Below are 18,089 nucleotides of genomic sequence, written 5' to 3'. Positions count from 1 at the left end.
AGGTTGACCTGTGCATGTAGGAGAGAGGTTGGGGATGGGGGGGTCAGAGAGAAAAGAAGAGTGGGGAAAAGCAGAAGAAGAAAGTGAAAGAAGCTGTGGTGGAAACCACAGGGCCTATGGGGAAGGAGGGGTCGTCGCCATAGTAACCCCTGCTTGTGGGGGAAGGGTACAAGGGCTGGTAAGCTGAGGCCAGCTGAAGAAGCACCCCCCCCACCAAGAAGTGCCCCCACTCTGTTCCAGTGGCTCTTCCCAGCAGCAAAACTCCTACAATCCACCTGCTGCTCACACCCACCAAGAGACAGGTGCTTGTCTACATGTGGTGACGTGTCAGTCAGTCCCCGCCATGCAGAAGGTCCCTCTGGCAGGCAGAGGAGGCCAACCTGTGAACATAGATCTCCAGTCCAGCTCCTTCTCAGAGCTCCCTGTGGTCAACTGTGGGTTGGAAGCCGGTATTTTCCACACCCCATTTTCCTCCCAGTCTTCATCCTTGCCCTTGCTCCAGCGGCCGTGACCTCCAGCAACCGTAACCCCACCCTCGGCTTCTTCCATTTCCCTCCTCTCCGCCTTTCCCAGCCTCAGCCGCTGCCTTCTTGGCACTGCCCCCCCCCGCCCCCCGCCAAGTCTCGTTCTCTGAGCCTGGCCCTGTGTCCATCTCCAACTTCCCAGCTGGCCGGACCTTGAATATCTCAGCCTCTCTGCTTCTCACTGTGTTCCTTCTCATCCACGGAGTCTATTATCAAGCCCTTAGGTTGTCCCGGGTTCTCTTGGAAGCAGTTGATGTGATTTAGCTCATTTAATTATCACGGCAATCCTCAGTTCCCTGGGACCGATGAGAGGAAGCCACAGGAAGGTTAAATAACTGCAGAAGTTCTCAGGGCTGTCATGAGAGATCCAGGATTGGAGCTCAGGCTGTTTGGCCCCAGAGCCTGTGGCATTCAGCCCCCAGCATGATAGAGTGGGCACTGGGTTTTCAAAATGAGTGCCCATAGTCCCTTACATTCCCCTTCCCGGTACTTACTGCCTCCCTATTTCTTCCTTTCCTAACATGTTCCTGTATGAAGAAGTGGAGAGGTCACACCAACTTGGGAAGTAGGCAGCCCTGGACGGAAAGCCCATACCCGCGAATTGTTAGCTAGGTGGTCTTGGGCAAAGATTTTCATTTCTTACCTCTGAACCACAATATCTATCTCTCCTCTTAGCCTCTATATCTGTAAAATTTGGGGGCTGGGGAGATATTAACCTGTGGCTGTGTCATGGGTTAATTATAATATGGGACACCCCAGCATGTCATAGGGTCTCGGTAGCCAGACAAGCTTCCTTGCTTCCTTCCAGATCCCTGTATCATCACCCCCTCCCCTTGGCTCAATTCCACCCCTATGGGCTCCACCTTCTAGGTCAGTTACCCCACCACCCCGAAATCTCCTCCACCCCACCCCACCCCACCCCAGGGCGTGTCACTTCCTCCTCTGCAGCCTCCCAGATCAGTACACAAAGGCCACCGCTGCTGGAGGAAGAGCTGCTCGGTGACATTCACCTGTGAGTACCAGGGCACCAGCCCTCTTCCTCCTCTCTTCTTACAACCCAACCCCTGCCTGCTCCCTACCACCTCCATGGAATAGGGCTCTGGGCTCTGACCCCAAGATGCCCAAGATCCGGCTGAGACTGGAGAAGGCTCTGAACTCATTTCTGAATTCCTAAGATCCTCTTCCCAGTTCCCTCCTCCAGTCTCTCAAGCTCTCCCCGCCTCACCCCTACCCATCTCTCCTGCATAGGTTTCCCAAAAGTGGGGCTGGAGAGGGAGGCAAAGAAGGTAGGGGAATGTATGACTGCTATCATTGGAGAACCTGCCATGTGCCAAAGATTATGTCAAGGTAGAGCTCTCCCAGTGTGACTCCCCAGCAGCTACCCCAGGTGCCTAGTGCCTGGTGCTCAGATCAGATCTGCCAGTGACAGCTTGACAGTGACTACCACGGTCCTGGGGGATGGTGGCCCAATGGCTCTGTTCTCTTCCCTCCTTGTGCTGCTGAGTGGGCAGCAGAGGATTCCACCTGATTTGGGAGCTCTGAATAGGTTGGGCAAATGCTCTATTTCTCAGATGGTGAGGGGGAAATGTTAGGGTGTGTATTGGAGTCAGAATCGAGGCCAGGAAAATGGGACAACTACAGAGGGAAAGAAGGGAAGATGGCAGAAGATCCCCTCAAGGGAAGAGAAAAGGGGTCAGGTGGAGCCCACTGGAGTTGATGGGGAGAAGGCACAACTTTTGATGAGTCTTACCTGTCTTAATCCCTGTTCACTGTCACTTTCTGCCCTGGGATTCAGGTTTGTAAAAAGAGGGGGATAAAGTTGACAGTCCTGCTGCTCTATGGTTAGGATAAGAGGGAAAAGGAAGTAGAACAAAGAGTTGTACAGAAGTGGTGAAGAGGGGCGCCTGGGTGGCTCAGTGGGTTAAGGCCTCTGCCTTCAGCTCGGGTCATGATCTCAGGGTCCTGGGATTGAGCCCCACGTCCAGCTCTCTGCTCAGCAGGGAGCCTGCTTCCCTTCCTCTCTTTCTGCCTGCCTCTCTGCCTACTTGTGATCTCTGTCAAATAAGTAAATAAAAATCTTTAATAATAATTTAAAAAAATGGAGAAGAGAAAAGCAGCAGAAAGCTGTCATCAAATTTTTTTTTTTTAAAGATTTTATTTATGGGCGCCTGGGTGGCTCAGTGGGTTAAGCCGCTGCCTTCGGCTCAAGTCATGATCTCAGCGTCCTGGGATCGAGTCCCGCATCAGGCTCTCTGCTCAGCAGGGAGCCTGCTTCCTCCTCTCTCTCTCTGCCTGCCTCTCTGCCTACTTGTAATCTCTCTCTGTCAAATAAATAAATAAAATCTTTAAAAAAAATTTAAAAAAAGATTTTATTTATTTATTTGACAGACAGAGAACACAAGAGACAAAGGCAGGCAGATAGAGAGGAAGGGAAGCAGGCCCCCTGCTGAGCAGAGAGCCCGATGTGGGACTCTATCTCAGGACCCTGAGATCATGACCTGAGCCGAAGGCAGCGGCTTAACCCACTGAGCCACCCAGGCTCCCTGTCATCAAATTTTTGAGTGGGTTGGGGGGAGAAATTAACAGAAACAAGGTGCAGGTCGTGTATCCTCAAGTTAGAAAGAAGAGGGAAAATTGGGAGAAGGGAGTTGGCAAGTCCTGGGCAGGGAGTCCCAAGGGCTCCCTTTAGGGGAAATGAGTGGGTTTGAGGTCTCTGGATATGTCCAATCCTGGGGGCCCCGCCTTGACAGATGAGTCAAAACTGGGCTTTGTGCTGCAGCATCGTTGGCCTCCTTGACCACAGGCGTGCAGAGCAAGCAGGGTTGAGGTTACAGAGCCTGAGCCGTGGGCCGACCTTGCACAGGACGGGGGCCCCGAGACATATACATATATATATAGCACCCGAGGTCCTAAGTGGTAGTACAGCTGAGGTCAACAACTTGGCACCCCACCCCTTCCCCATGCTGTATAGAGCATCCATTTGAATCTAGAACCAGGAGGAGGAAGATGCAGGTGCTTCAAGCCAACGACTTAGTTGGCCTTTCTCATACACACACCACTAGTGGGAATATAAACCAACACAGTTGCTAAAGTGCTTATGTCAGTGATAACCCGCCAACATTACAAGTGATACCTATTTATTGACCCTACAAATCCTCTTCCAGGGACTTAAAAAAAATTATTCATTTATTTGCCAGACAGAGAGAGGGGGGGAGCACAAGCAGAGAGAGGTGCAGGCAGAGGGAGAAGCAGGCTTCCTACTGAGCAAGGAGCCCGATGTGGGGCTTGATCCCAGAACCCCAGGATCATGACCTGAGCTGAAGGCAGACGCTTAATCAACTGAGCCACTCGGGTGTCCCTTCTTCCAGGGACATACCCTACAGATTCACTCACACACATGTGAAATGATAAGTGCATGAATTTCCATTGCAGCATTAGTTTCAATAGTGAGCAATTAGAAGCAATTTAAATCCCTATGAGAGATTAACTGTAATGTGATATATCCGTGCTAAGTGGAAATCTATATGGCTGTGAAAATGACAAGCAAGTTCTTTACTTTCTTCAGTAACAGGTTTCCAAGAAAAGTAATTGAAAGAAGAAAAAAATAGAGGACAAAACTGCGTGTATTCTAGAATTGTGACCGTAGAAATCTGTCATTTGATCTGACCATTTGAAGAACATATGTATTTATATTAGTTTGTATATGCATAAAACAATCCCTAGAAGGATTATAAGCAACAAAAGATAATAAAAAAGTGATGGTTATTTATTTGGAGTGAGGTGTGGAAACGGAAGGATGGGAGATACGAGTGGGAGATTTGTAAATGTTTTGATATTTCATGTGATAAAATGCACATAAAATTTATAATGTTGTAAAGATTTTTTTTAGATTTTATTTATTTATTTCCGATAGAGACAGAGAACGAGAGAAAGCACACGCCATGCACAAGCAGAGGGAAAGGGAGAAGCAGGCTCTCCACTGAGCAGAGAGCCTGTCTCACGGGGCTCGATCCCAGGACCCTGGGATCACCACCCAAGCCGAAGGCAGACGCCTAACCAACTGAGCCACCCAGGTGCCCCTAAAATTGATCATTTTAACCATTTTAAGTGTTCAGTTCAATGGCATTAAGTACCCTTACAATGTTGTACAACCATCACCACTATCTAGTTTTAGAACTTTTTTTCACTCCAGAACAAAACTGCCCATCAAGCGGTTATTCCTCATTCTTCCCTCCTCCCCAGCACCCCCTGCAATGACCATCTACTTTCTGTTTCTGGGGATTTGTCTAGTCACAAGAGTTCCCATAAACTGAATCGTACAATGTGTGTGTGTGTTTTTTGTGACTGGTTTCATTTACTTAACATTGCGTTTTCAAGTTTCAGCGATGTTGTAGCATGGGTCAGGTCTTCATTCCTTCCTATGGCCAAATAATATTCCATAGTGTGGAGATAGCACATTTTGTCTATCTGTTCATCAGTCAATGGACATTTGCATTGTTTCTACCTTGAGGCTATTGTGAATAGTACTGCTATGAAGGTTCATGTACAAATTTTTGTTTTATTTATTAAATTCTGTTGTACCATTTTACATTCCCACCAGCAATATATGATGGTTCCATATTCTCTACACCCCCTTTTTCTATTTTTTAAAGAATTTAATATAGCCGGGTGCCTAAGGTGTGTCTGGATTAAGTCTCTGCCTTCGGCTCAGGTCATGATCTCAGGGTCCTGGGATCGAGCCCCACCCCACGTCTAGCTCTCTGCTAGCCGGCTTCCCCTCTCTCTCCCTCTGCCTGCCTCTCTGCCTACTTGTGATCTCTCTCTGTCAAATAAATACATAAAATTTAAAAATATATATATTAAAAATTTTAATGTAGCCATTTACTGGGTATGAAGTAGTATCTCACTGTGGTATTTGATTGGCATTTCCCTGATGATTAATGGTGTTGAGCATCTTTTTCTGTGCTTGTTGGCCATTTGTCTACCTTCTTCAAAGAAATATCTACGTAAGTCCTCTGCCATTTAAAAATGGGGTGGTTAGGGGGCGCCTGGGTGGCTCAGTGGGTTAAAGCCTCTGCCTTCAGCTCAGGTCATGGTCTCAGGGTCCTGGGATCCAGCCCCACATCGGGCTTTCTGCTCAGGAGGGAGCCTGCTTCCTCCTCTCTCTCTGCCTGCTTCTCTGCCTACTTGTGATCTCTGTCTGTAAAATGAATAAATAAAATCCTTAAAAAAATAAAAAATAAAAATAAAAATGAGGTGGTTAGGGGCACCTGTGTGGCTCAGTGGGTTAAAGCCTCTGCCTTCGGCTTGGGTCATGATCTCGGGGTCCTGGGATTGAGCCCCACATTGGGCTCTCTGCTTGGCAGGGAGCCTGCTTCCTCCTCTCTCTCTGCCTGCTTCTTTGCCTACTTGTGATCTCCGTCTGTCAAGTACATACATAAAATCTTAAAAAAATAAAAATAAAAATGGGGTGGTTTGCCTTTTGGTTGTTGAGTTGGAGGCGTTCTTTATACGTTCTGGATCCTTCCCAGATATATGATTTGCAAATATTTCCTCACTTTCTGTAGCTTGTCTTTTCGTCTTCTCCATAGTGCTCTTTGAAGCACAAAAGTTTTATATTTATATATTTATATTTTTTGAAGTCTAATCGACCTATTCTTTTTTTCTTTTGTTGCTTGTGTTTTTGATGTCCTCATTAAGAATCCATTGTCAAAGGGCACCTGGGTGGCTCAGTGGGTTAGGCCTCTGCCTTTGGCTCTGGTCATGATCTCTGGCTCCTGGGATCGAGCCCCATGTTGGATTCTCTGCTCAGTGGGGAGCCTGCTTCTCTCTCTTTCTGCCTGCCTCTCTGCATGCTTGTAATCTCTATCTGTCAAATAAATAAAATCTTTTTAAAAAATCCATTGTCAAGTCCAAGGTCACAAAGATTTACCCCTCCATTTTCTTCGAAGAATTTATAGTTCAAGGACTTACATTTAGGTCGTTGATGCATTTTCAGTTAATTTTTGTATATGTGGTGAGGTAGAAGTCCAACTTCCTTCTTTCACATGTAGATAACCAGTCATCCCAGCACCATTTGTTAAAGACTGTTCTCTCCCCATCGAGTAGTTTGGCACCCTTGTTGCAAATCAAATGGCCGTAAATGGATGAATTTATTTCTGGACTCTGGATTTTATTTCATTGATCTACATGCCTACCCTTGATCTACATGCCACATTGTCTTGATCACTGTAGCTTCCTAGTAAGGCTTGAAAGATGTGAGAGACCTCTGATTTCATTCTTTTTCAAGATGTTTTTTGGCCATTCGGGGTCCCATGCAATTCCATAGGAAGTGTAGGACCAACTTTTCCATCTCTGTAAAAAAAGGCCATTGCAATGTACCTTTCTGATTTTTTTTTAAACATTTTAATTTATTTATTTGACAGACAGAGATCACAAGTAGGCAGAGAGGCAAGCAGAGAGAGAGGAGGAAGCAGGCTCCCTGCGGAGCAGAGAGCCCGATGTGGGGCTCGATCCCCGGACCCTGGAATCATGACCTGAGCTGAAGGCAGAGGCTTTAACCCACTGAGCCACCCAGGCGCCCCTACCTTTCTGATTTTTAAAAAATATTTATTTATTTGAGAGAAAGCGCGCTCGCACACAGGGGAGAGAGACAGAGGGAGACAGAGTGTCAAGCAGACACCGTGTTGGGCACAGAGCCAGAGGGACATAGGGCTCTATCTCTTAACCCTGAGATCAGAACCCTGAGATCAGGACACAAGCTGAAAACCCTGACTCAGACACTTAACCGACTGCACCACCCAGGAGCCCCCTTACCTTCCTGATTTTGTCTCTCTCTCTCTCTTTTATTTTTTTTAAGATTTTATTTATTGGGCGCCTGGGTGGCTCAGTGGGTTAAGCCGCTGCCTTTGGCTCAGGTCATGATCTCAGGGTCCTGGGATCGAGTCCCGCATCGGGCTCTCTGCTCGGCAGGGAGCCTGCTTCCCTCTCTCTCTCTCTGCCTGCCTCTCCGTCTACTTGTGATTTCTCTCTGTCAGATAAATAAATAAAATCTTTAAAAAAAAAAAGATTTTATTTATTTATTTATTTGACAGACAGATATCACAAGTAGGCAGAGAGGCGGGCAGAGAGAGGGGGGGAAGCAGGCTTCCCGATGAGCAGAGAGCCTGATGTGGGGCTCAATCCCAGGACCCTGAGATCATGACCAGAGCGGAAGGCAGAGGCTTTAACCCATAGAGCCACCCAGGCTCTATTATTAATTGACAAACAATTAATAAGTTTTTAACAATCAGAAATTTGCCTGGTTTTCCCTGGAGGTCATTCCAGGAATTACCCTGCTTTCAGGCTCTTTCTTCAGTCTATATTTGCTCTGTGCAACATACAAGAAAGATAAAAGTTTACCAGCCGTGGCTTGCCTTCCTGCATTATCCCAGGCCTTTAGAAATTTCTCTTATGGTTTAATCTTTATTCCTCTTGCTACCATGTCAGTTACCTTCCCTGACTCTCTCACACACTCCTTCATTAGCTCTAGTCTTCCTTCCTCTCATTTCTTTTTTTCTTTTTTCTTTTTTTAAGATTTTATTTATTTATTTGACAGACAGAGATCACAGGTAAGCAGAGAAGCAGGCAGAGAGAGAGAGGAGGAAGCAGGACCCCTGCTGAGCCCCAGGACCCCAAGACCCCAGGAACCCGGGATCATGACCTGAGCCGAAGGCAAAGGTTTTAACCCACTGAGCCACCCAGGCACCCCTCTTCCTCTCATTCTTATGCCCTGACTTTCCTTCCTTAAATTTAGAACCCTTGACCCTCTCTTTCTTTTTCTTTCGTTCTTTCTTTCTTTCTTTCTTTCTCTTTCTTTAATGTTTTTTCTCTTTTTAAAAAGATTTTATTTCTGGGGCGCCTGGGTGGCTCAGTGGTTTGGGTTGCTGCCTTCGGCTCGGCTCATGATCTCAGGGTCCTGGGATCGAGCCCCGCATCGGGCTCCCTGCTCCTCAGGAAGCCTGCTTCCCTCTCTCTCTCTCTCTCTGCCTGCCTCTCTGCCTACTTGTGATCTCTGTCTGTCAAATAAATAAATAAAATCTTTAAAAATAAATAAATAAAAAGATTTTATTTCTTTATTTGAAAGAAAGACAGAGACAGAGCATGAGCATGAGCAGTGGGGAGGAGGCAGAGAGAAAGGGAGAAGCAGACTCCCCGCTGAGCAGGGAGCCCAATATGGGGCTCAGTCCCCGGACCCTGAGATCATGACCTGAGGCCAAAGTAGACGCTCAACCAACTGAGCCACCCAGGCACCCCTGTTCCTTCATTTAGAATCCAAGATTATGAAAACTGCAAGGCCTGTCAGATTATTTATTTAACTGTCTCTTTACAGATGTGGGAACTAAGGCCCAGAGAAAAAGTCTGATTGGCCATACAGCCATCGAGAGACTGAAGCAGGACGAGAACTTGGTGTGTTTCCTGTTTGGTTCTGTTCCACTGTGGCTTGGAATCTTGGTGACTAGACATTGGTGGGTGTAGACCTTAGTGCTTCGGGGGCTAGTCCCCAGACTCTTGTTAGGCCATTTTGGCCACCTTCGCCCTGGCAAAGTCTGCACAAAGGAGGGACAAGACTTCTCTGAGGGTCCTACCCACGTGTGGTGGTTGCCTCTTCCCTACATTTTTTAAAAAAAGATTCTATTTATTTATTTATTTGAAAGAGAGAGACTGAGCAAGAGAGAGACAGCATGAACAGGGGGAGAGGGAGAAGCAGACTCCTCTGCTGAGCAGGGAGCCTGATGTGGGGCTCGATTCCATGACCCTGGGATCATCACCTGAGCTGAAGGCAGTTGCTTAACCAACTGAGCCACCCAGGCCCAGGTGCCCAGTCTTCCTGACATTTTAAAGAAATAGCTGAATCCACAGGGAGAGACTCTCAGAGGAGATAAAGAATTGAGGTAGAGGTTTGTTTGTTTGTTTTCTTAAGTAAACTCTACACCCAAGGTGGGGCTTGATCAAGAGTTGCATGCTCTAGGACTAAGTCAGCCAGGCACCCCTGAACAGAGTTTTGAGAATGACAAACACAGGCTAAGTTTAGAGGACTGAGAGCTTAGAGGCCCTTCCTTAAGGACCCATGTGTCACCCTTTATGTCCTATTGTAGGCCATGGTGGCTTTGCCCGTAGTTCTTGTTTTCCTGCTGGTCTTGAGCAGAGGGGAGAGTGAGTTGGATGCCATGATCTCCCTGTCCGAGAAGGCCACAGAATGGAGGGATCCTGATCCATCCCTGCCGGGGTCCTGCCAGCCCACCTCCTCCTGCCGGGAGTGCATCCTCTCACACCCAAGCTGTGCATGGTGCAAGCAACTGGTAAAGCTGGGCCTGTGGCCTTTGGAGACTGTGTATAGGTGTATGTGCAGAACAGAGCTCTGTGCGTGATTGTGTGGGCAAATGTGTGATTTCTGGGTGCACTTGGCAGTCCCATGGGTGACTGAGTTTGTGCACCTAGGACTCCTGTGTGTGACTGTGTGTGTGTGCATGCATGTGTGTGCAAGTGTCCTGTGTATACACTTGTGTGTCTGTGTATTTGCGTATCTCTGGAGAAGACTTGGTGACCTTACATTTGGTGGAAGTATGTTCTTGCTGGAACTCACACTTGCATACAGGTAAAGTGAGCTTTGGCACACGCGTACATGTGAGAAAGTGTTTGTCAGCTCAGGCAGCCGTAACAACATACCACAGACTGGGTGGCTTAAGCAACAGGGATTTATTTCTCACAGTACTGGAGCCTAGATCCAAGATCAAGGTGGCAGTCATTTTGGTTCCTGGTGAGAGCCCTCACCCTGGCCTATAGTCAGGCTGTAGACAAGATCTCTGGTGTCTCTTCTTATAATGGCATCAATTCCACCACGCCCCAGCCCAACCACGTGAGGGTTCTCCCTTCACGATCTCAACTAATCCTCATTTCTTCCCAGAGGCTCCATCTCCAAATGCTTTATCATCACATTGGGGGTTGGTCCCTGATAGAAAGTATATGACTGGTTTTCTGAGTCTGTGTTGCGGGTGCATGGGCATAGCCTTCCCAAGGTATGTAGTCTCCTGTGGCTGGGAAAGTAGAAGGAAAGGAGGTAGAAGTGGGTAGGTTTTGGGGGAAAGACTTGATCTACCCAAGTGGCCCGGAAGGATGCTGGGGAGGAGGTGTCCCCCTGGCCTGTCAAACAAGAGGGTTCTTTGTTTGTGCCTTAAAGAGACAGGGCTCATGGAGTGGCAGAGCATGGTGGGTACCTGAGCTGGGGGGTAGGAAGAGGGAGAGTTCGATCAGAGATGAGGGCAAACTCCCTAGAAGGCAGAGCTACAGAAGCTGAGTGGAGGCTGAGCCAGCAGGGGGAGAAAGGCACCCTGTGAATCTGGGAGGACCAGGATACTCAGAGTCAGTGGGAGATGGAGAGCAGAGATGGGCGAGGCAGTCAGATACCAGTCTGCCTCCTTCAATCTCTGGACCTAGGACTGGCACCAGGGCCAGTTGAGAAGCCACTGTAACCATTTCCTTCCTCTGCCACTTCCCAGCCAGTCCCCAAGGGACCAGACACAGGGGTGGGAGCTGGGTGGAGGGAGGGGAGAGGAGTCTCCTGTTCTGTCCTGGTCCTTCCCCCTCTGGGGGCAACTTAGCCTGGGTCTTAACCTGACCAGCTTTCCCGTTTTGGCCTGAGCATGCAGGAGAGCTAGGACTAGGAGACCAGGCTCCTCCTTTTCTTGTGGTAGTGAGGTGCCTGAGATCTCAACAGGAAGTCTGTGGCCCTGCGGGGGAGGAGAAGGGTAGGTGGCTAGGGAGAGGGGGTTGTCTAGATGAGCAGAGGGTAAGTGTGGTGCTAGAGGAAGTGGGCTCAGACAAGACAGAACCAGGTTTGGAGGTGGCTGTGGGGGGACGGAGAGGGGAGGGCATTCGAGGGGCTCAGGGCACTGTGAGGGGAGGGTCGCGAGCGGCCTGGATCGCAGGTGTTGGGGTGGGGGGTCCGTGGGGGACCAGAGTCCCGACGCGCTTCCCCTTGGATTCAGAACTTCACCGCATCGGGGTTAGCGGAGGAGCGGCGCTGCGGCCGGCGACAGGAGCTGCTGGCGCGTGGCTGCCCCTTGGGGGAGCTGGAGGAGCCCCGCGGCCGGCTGGAGGTGCTGCAGGACCAGCCGCTGAGCCCGGGCACCCGCGGCGAGGGGGCCACACAGCTGGCGCCGCAGCGGGTGCGGGTCACACTGCGGCCCGGTGAGTCCCCGGGGCGGGGCCGGAGGGCGGGGCCGAGGTGCCATCTCCAGCCCGCTGACCCACGCCCGCCCACCAGGGGAGCCGCAGCAGCTCCGAGTGCGCTTCCTCCGGGCCCCGGGATACCCCGTCGACCTGTACTACCTCATGGACCTGAGCTACTCCATGAAGGACGACCTGGAGCGCGTGCGCCAGCTCGGGCACGACCTGCTGGTGCAGCTGCAGCAGGTCACACACTCCGTGCGCATCGGTGAGCGCCCCGCCGGCCCTCGGCCTTCCCTTGCGGGGAGCCTGGGCCCCTACCTGCCCTCTCCTAGTTTTTAGCAGACCTGCTCAGGCTACGGGTTTCTGGTCTCTCCTCCCAAAGACATTCATCTTCCAGGACAGAACTGGAGGGGATTTAAGAGGCTGTCCAGTAGGAGCACTCATTCCACATGAGGGATAACTGAGTCCCAGAGTCTAGCCAGACGGGGTTCAGACAGGGTCAGACAGGGTCAGACAGGGCGCCGTGGATCTACCAACCAGATACTACCCTGATACTGTTACTACCAGATACTGCCCTGATGCCACTGTCTCAGCCCCATCTGTGTCCCTCCAGCAAGGGCTAAATACCACTGTCCCTGGCTGTGCCTTCTGCACTCACATCTCCCTTATTCAAGGGATGCCCTCCTTTGCATCAGGCTATACCCTATTCCGTCTCCTTCCTCCAGAGACCCTGCCTGACTGCCACTGTGTCCTCCTCTTGATCTCCTCCATCCCCCACTGCTCTGAACCAGTGATCCAAACCTTTTGCTCCACCCCTTCCCCCGCCTCCACTGGCCAAGTAGGCCAGATACTCAGACTCTCCATGCTGGGGGCACTTGCTCTCATTATCTCCTCTACTCCTCTGTGACTGTCCCCCTGACCGCCCGCCACTGCTTTCCATGGACCTCTGCCTTCTGAGTCCTCAGCAGAGGCCCTTCCACCCTGCAGCTAGCCAGTGACTTCTGGCACAGCCCTCATGATTTCCGCCCTCCCAGGCTTTGGCTCCTTCGTGGACAAAACGGTGATGCCCTTTGTGAGCACGGTGTCCTCCAAACTTCGCCACCCCTGTCCCACCCGGCTGGAGCGCTGCCAGCCACCCTTCAGCTTTCGCCATGTGCTGTCACTGACCGGAGATGCTAAGGCCTTTGAGCGGGAGGTGGGGCGCCAGAACGTGTCTGGAAATCTGGACTCGCCTGAAGGTGGCTTCGATGCCATTCTGCAGGCTGCACTCTGTCAGGTGAGGACGTGGGGAGGGCATCTGGGTCCGAAGAACTGTTTGGGGCTGAGACAGCCACCTAGGGTCATGCAGTGCCCAATTCTAGGAGTGCCCTTTGTACCATCCTCAGTGTAGTTTGCATATTCATTTGAACAATTTCCTGGTGGATTGGACTAAAGTACCTTAAGGAAGAGGCATGTTTTTCTAGTTCATAAGAAGGCCTCCACCAGCAGCGACCATGTTTGAGGGGCTGGGGAAAAGCAGGGGGCTGGAGACAGGGGGGTACACAAATGACTCAGAATGAGGCTGGCAGATCCTTGGCTCATAGAGCAAGGTGCACAGCCTAACTTCCACCCCTCCAACCCCAGGAGCAGATTGGCTGGAGGAATGTGTCCCGCTTGCTGGTGTTCACTTCGGATGACACATTCCACACAGCTGGGGATGGAAAGTTGGGTGGCATTTTCATGCCCAGCGATGGGCACTGCCACTTGGACAGCGATGGCCTCTATCGTCGCAGTCCAGAGTTTGTGAGTCTCTACCCTCGCCCCACCCCTATCGGAGCCACCCCTCCTCTATGCCCAGTCCCCCCATCCCTGCCTCCTCGCCCTTACCAGTGACCACCCTGCCCTCTTCCCCAGGAGCTCCTCTTCTCCATGTCCCTCCACTGGTCAGACAGAAACCCATGTCACCCCACTCCCTAGCCCCTCCCTCCTCCTTGCTGAGCCTCCCGGGTTCCTCTAGCTGGTGGAACCCTGGTTTCTGGACTTCCTGGGCAGAGGGCATATTGGATGTTGTGGGGGAGACTGGCGGACCTCACCTTATCCCTGTTCCCCTGCCCAGGACTACCCCTCTGTGGGTCAGGTAGCCCAGGCCCTGTCTGCGGCAAATATCCAGCCCATCTTTGCCGTCACCAGTGCCACACTGCCTGTTTACCAGGTGAGAGCAGTCTGAATGCCGGACCTTCCCGTCGTGAGCCTTTCTCAGCTCCCTCAAAGACCGCTCTCCTCCTCCCCATACGTCCTCGCCTCCCTTCCAGACCCTCCAGAAGCCCATTTCCCTCAACTCCTCATAACCTAGGAGCTGAGTAAGCTGATTCCTAAGTCTGCAGTGGGGTTGTTGAGCGAGGACTCCAGCAACGTGGTGCAGCTCATCATGGATGCTTATAAGGTAAGGGGCTGGGACTGGGCAGCATGGTGAATGCAGGCCCTGGAAAGGGGCCTTTGGGGAGGTGACAGAACTGAGAAGGACTGATCGCTTTTCGGTGTAGCCCCCCACGGCTCTTACCTACAGTTTGTCTATGGCTGTCATTAATCATTCACTCAGCTGGGCTGACACTTGTACATCTGAAGTATCTGGCTTATGTGAAACACAGAGCCCTGCTCTGGGCAAGGAAGGAAAGGAACATTCATTGAGCCAGTATTTCATGCCAAACACTGTCCTAAGTGCTCATGCTGCTTGCCTTCCCACTTATCCCGCTGAACCCCTGTTTGCTAACGATTAGCATCCCTATTTTATATATGAGAATACGGACACAGGGGGCTGAATGACTTGCCCAGGGTCACACAGAGGACAGACAGAAGGGCTGGCATTTGTGCCCCAGATGATCCATAAGGAAAGTAACATCTGGAGCCTACTTTCACTGAGCTTACAAATAATTCAGAGGCATTTTTCACAGGAACCATAGAATTTTACAGGTAGAAGGAACCATAAAGATCCTTAAGTGTTTCTTGAGCTTAGCTCTGTAACCATGCTATAGGCATCTTATGATGGTGATCACATCCTAAAGCCACAGTGAGAAAATCTGAGACAAGATCCAATTTCCCAGGGCAAACTCAATTGAAAGACTCTGCCCTCGAGGGCTTTACGTGTTCAGGTTGTATATCCTGATTGGGAGTATGAGAAGCAGCTCCTGCATGTTATAAGGGGCCCCACAGCAGGCCTAGGGCAGGCCTGTGGTGGAATTTGGAATGGCTGCAGAGGGCACAAGGTGGGTTTGGAGTCCTGCTTTCACGTGGTTACTCACTGTCTCCCTTCCACAGAGCCTGTCCTCCACGGTGACCCTCGAACACTCTCCACTCCCTCCGGGGGTCCACATCTCATACGAATCTCAGTGTGGGGATCCTGAGAAGAGGGAGGGTGAGGCTGGGGACCGGGGCCAGTGCAACCATGTCCGAACCAACCAGACGGTGAGAGCCAGCCGAAATAGGCAGAAGGAAGGAAGTGGGGGTGGGGGAGGGAAATTGAAGCAGGCAGGAAAAGATTGGGGGCAGACAGAGAGAACAATGCAAAAGCTTGGGGTTGTTCTCCCTCCATCCTTTCTGGAAGGGTTTTAATGAGTGGCTTTCTCCAGTGGGTTTCTAAGAGATGGGTGTTAGCATGATCTTATCCCTTCATTTCCTAAGGAATAGGTTCTTGATGATCAATGGGTTTGGCGTGTGTGTGTGTGTGTGTGTGTGTGTGTGTGTACACGGGACCTCAAGTCTGATTTCTGCCCATATTGTCCTCAGGTGAATTTTTTGGTTGCTCTCCAAGCTACCCACTGCTCCTCAGAGCCCCAGCTTCTGAGGCTGCGAGCCCTTGGCTTCTCAGAAGAGCTGACTGTGGAGCTACACACTCTGTGTGATTGTAACTGCAGTGACACCCAGCCCCAGGCTCCCCACTGCAGTGATGGCCAGGGGCTCCTACAATGCGGGGTATGCAGGTGAGGCCTCCTGCTTCCTTTCAGCCATGTGGCTCTTCACACATGACCAAGCCCAGTATTTCTCCTCTCCCTTCTTATCCTCCCACTGGCATCTCTAGACATCTTTTTCCAGATGTCCCAAGACTCCACCCTGAATTTCATCTGAAGTTTCCCAGATATGCCAAGACCCTCCCCTCCATTCTTTTACTCCTTGGTGCTCAATCACATACTAGCATCCCTTCAGCCACTCGTCTCTCTCCCACTCTTTAGAGATCTTAGGTTTAGAAGATCCTGGGAAAGATAGGTCAAGGGATGGTAGCCCTCTGACCCACCCTTCCCTTTCCTGGCTCTGCCTGACTCTGTCTGACTCTGCCTCTGTCTTCCCCTCCCAGCTGTGCTCCTGGCCGCCTGGGCCGGCTCTGTGAATGCTCTGAGGCTGAGCTGTCTTCCCCTGATCTGGAATCTGGGTGCCGATCCCCCAATGGGACAGGGCCCTTGTGCAGTGGGAAGGGACGGTGTCATTGTGGCCGCTGCAGCTGCAGCGGACAGAGCTCCGGGAGTCTGTGCGAGTGTGATGATGCCGGCTGCGAGAGACACGAGGGCATCCTCTGTGGAGGTACCTGCAGGCTTTGGGAGAAGGGAGGGATTGGAGTGGCTCCCAAAGGTATTTAGGCTCTGGGGACTTCATGGCCTTAAGGGTGAGTATCGAAGGTTCTGGTGTAGGAGTTGGAGGTGGCTGGCAACCTTGGGAGGGAGTTGGATGCACGGGAACAGACCAGCTTTAGGCAGCCTGTGGTGGCATGTGATGCCCATTGTGTGTGAGGAGCGTGGTTGTCAGCCCAAGCATGGCTCTGCCCCAGGCTTTGGCCGCTGCCGATGTGGATCGTGTCACTGTTTCGCCAACCGCACTGGCAGAGCGTGTGAGTGCAGTGGGGACACGGACAGCTGTACCAGTCCCGATGGAATTATCTGCAGCAGGCACGGAGAGTGCAGGTGCAACCGCTGCCAGTGCTTGGAGGGCTACTTTGGTGCCCTCTGTGAGCAGTGCCCAGGCTGTGCGACGTCATGCGAGAGATACAGGTGAGGCCTCCAGTCCTGTGGCTTGGGAGCAGAGGCACAGTGGGACTCGCAGAGCCACTCCCATCTGCCTGCTCCTTCCTGCCGTGTAGTGTGGGTGACAGCTGCCTAGCTGGTAATCTACTGATGTCCACTGGACAGGAACTGTGCAGAATGTGGGGCCTTTGGAACTGGCCCCCTGGCCCTCAATTGCAGCAGGGCTTGTGACTCTCTCAACGTGACCCTGACTTCCGCCCCTATCCTGGATGATGGCTGGTGCAAAGAGAGGACCCTGGACAACCAGCTGTTCTTCTTCCTGGTGGAGGAGGGAGCCGGAGGCAAGGTTGTGCTCAGAGTCAGACCCAAAGAGAGTAAGTGGGCAGGGATGCTATGGACATGCCAAAGGGAGCCCTGGAAGTTTGATTGGTAGGGCCTCAAAACTCAGGTTGGGGAGGTGAAGAGAATGGGAAACGAGGCTAGGGGTTGAAGTAGAGCAGAGTGTCCAGGCAAAAGTGGAGGTGATGGACCAAGTGGACAAGACTAAGGTCTTGGCCACTGAGGATAACCTTGGCCACTGCTGGGTTCCCTTTGTTTTCAAGGACAGGCAGGGATGGGGAGGCTGGACACATTGTGGGCAATGGCCGATCAATCCCCATGGCTCTGTTATTTCTTCCCCATAGGAGCAGATCACACGCAGACCATTGTGCTGGGCTGTGTGGGGGGCATTGTGGCAGTGGGACTAGGGCTAGTTCTGGCTTATCGGCTTTCTGTGGAAATTTATGATCGCCGAGAATTCAGGCGCTTTGAGAAGGAGTGGCAGCGGCTCAACTGGAAGCAGGTGGGGAAGACTGCCTCCTACCCTGCTGGGCTCTCCCTGGTTAGGACCTCTTTGCTCTCTGCTGCCCATCCCCTGCCCCCCAGCCCTGGCTCCTTCCACTTAGGCCGCCCCCTCACTTTGGTCTGTACCTCCCCTGGCCCATCCCGCTGCTAACTTCCATCAGCTCTTGGGGTGCTGCTCAAGTTTGAGGTTGGCCTCTTAGGATCAGATAAAGCCCAGGGACTCTTCCTCATCATTTCCAACCTCCTTTCCCAGGACAACAATCCTCTCTACAGAAGTGCCATCACGACCACTGTGAACCCTCACTTTCAGGAGGCAGGGAGTCCCCTTCTCTGAAGCAGAGGGAGGAGCACTCCTCCCAGGGCTCTTCTCAGCTGCCTGGAAGGGGACTACTGAGGAATAGTCACCACCCACTTCATTCTCAGAGTGACACCCGAGGGCTGCCTACCCCTGCAACCATGCTTCCCTACCTCATGAGTGGGGGTTAGCCCCCGCTCCCCGTATACAATAAAGAGTCTTACCTCA

The 18,089-nt window shown here is 51.4% G+C and overlaps 1 protein-coding gene across 2 annotated transcripts; it reads left to right on the top strand.

Annotated features, from left to right (window-relative positions):
- Window positions 1–1,456: 1,456 nt before the first annotated feature.
- ITGB7 (integrin subunit beta 7) lies at window positions 1,457–18,089 on the top strand. 2 transcript variants are annotated; one of them, XM_059403220.1, is made up of 16 exons: window positions 1,457–1,536; window positions 8,896–9,031; window positions 9,662–9,865; window positions 11,552–11,753; window positions 11,830–12,000; window positions 12,770–13,011; window positions 13,359–13,517; window positions 13,831–13,926; window positions 14,068–14,157; window positions 15,030–15,176; window positions 15,498–15,691; window positions 16,063–16,286; window positions 16,531–16,750; window positions 16,889–17,097; window positions 17,407–17,564; window positions 17,820–18,089. In XM_059403220.1, exons 3-16 carry the CDS (start codon window positions 9,665–9,667, stop codon window positions 17,898–17,900), a joined length of 2,394 nt encoding a protein of 797 aa, XP_059259203.1. In that variant the 5' UTR covers window positions 1,457–1,536; window positions 8,896–9,031; window positions 9,662–9,664; the 3' UTR covers window positions 17,901–18,089. The 2 variants fall into 2 exon arrangements, with proteins under 2 accessions (XP_059259203.1, XP_059259202.1); XM_059403219.1 differs by having other exon boundaries at window positions 1,463–1,536; window positions 8,896–8,972.

The sequence above is a fragment of the Mustela nigripes genome, chromosome 6 (assembly GCF_022355385.1).
Source record: "Mustela nigripes isolate SB6536 chromosome 6, MUSNIG.SB6536, whole genome shotgun sequence".
Taxonomy (NCBI): Eukaryota; Metazoa; Chordata; class Mammalia; order Carnivora; family Mustelidae; genus Mustela; species Mustela nigripes.
Note: the sequence above shows the minus strand (reverse complement) of the source record. Positions and strands in the feature narration are given on the sequence as shown.

Excerpts from the sequence above, each read along its gene's own strand:
- ITGB7 (XM_059403220.1), top strand. The coding sequence starts at position 9,665 with ATGGTGGCTTTGCCCGTAGTTCTTGTTTTCCTGCTGGTCTTGAGCAGA. Across the intron at positions 13,927-14,067 it reads CCACACTGCCTGTTTACCAG|GAGCTGAGTAAGCTGATTCC; the intron begins GTGAGAGCAGTC and ends CTCATAACCTAG. Across the intron at positions 14,158-15,029 it reads TCATCATGGATGCTTATAAG|AGCCTGTCCTCCACGGTGAC; the intron begins GTAAGGGGCTGG and ends TCCCTTCCACAG.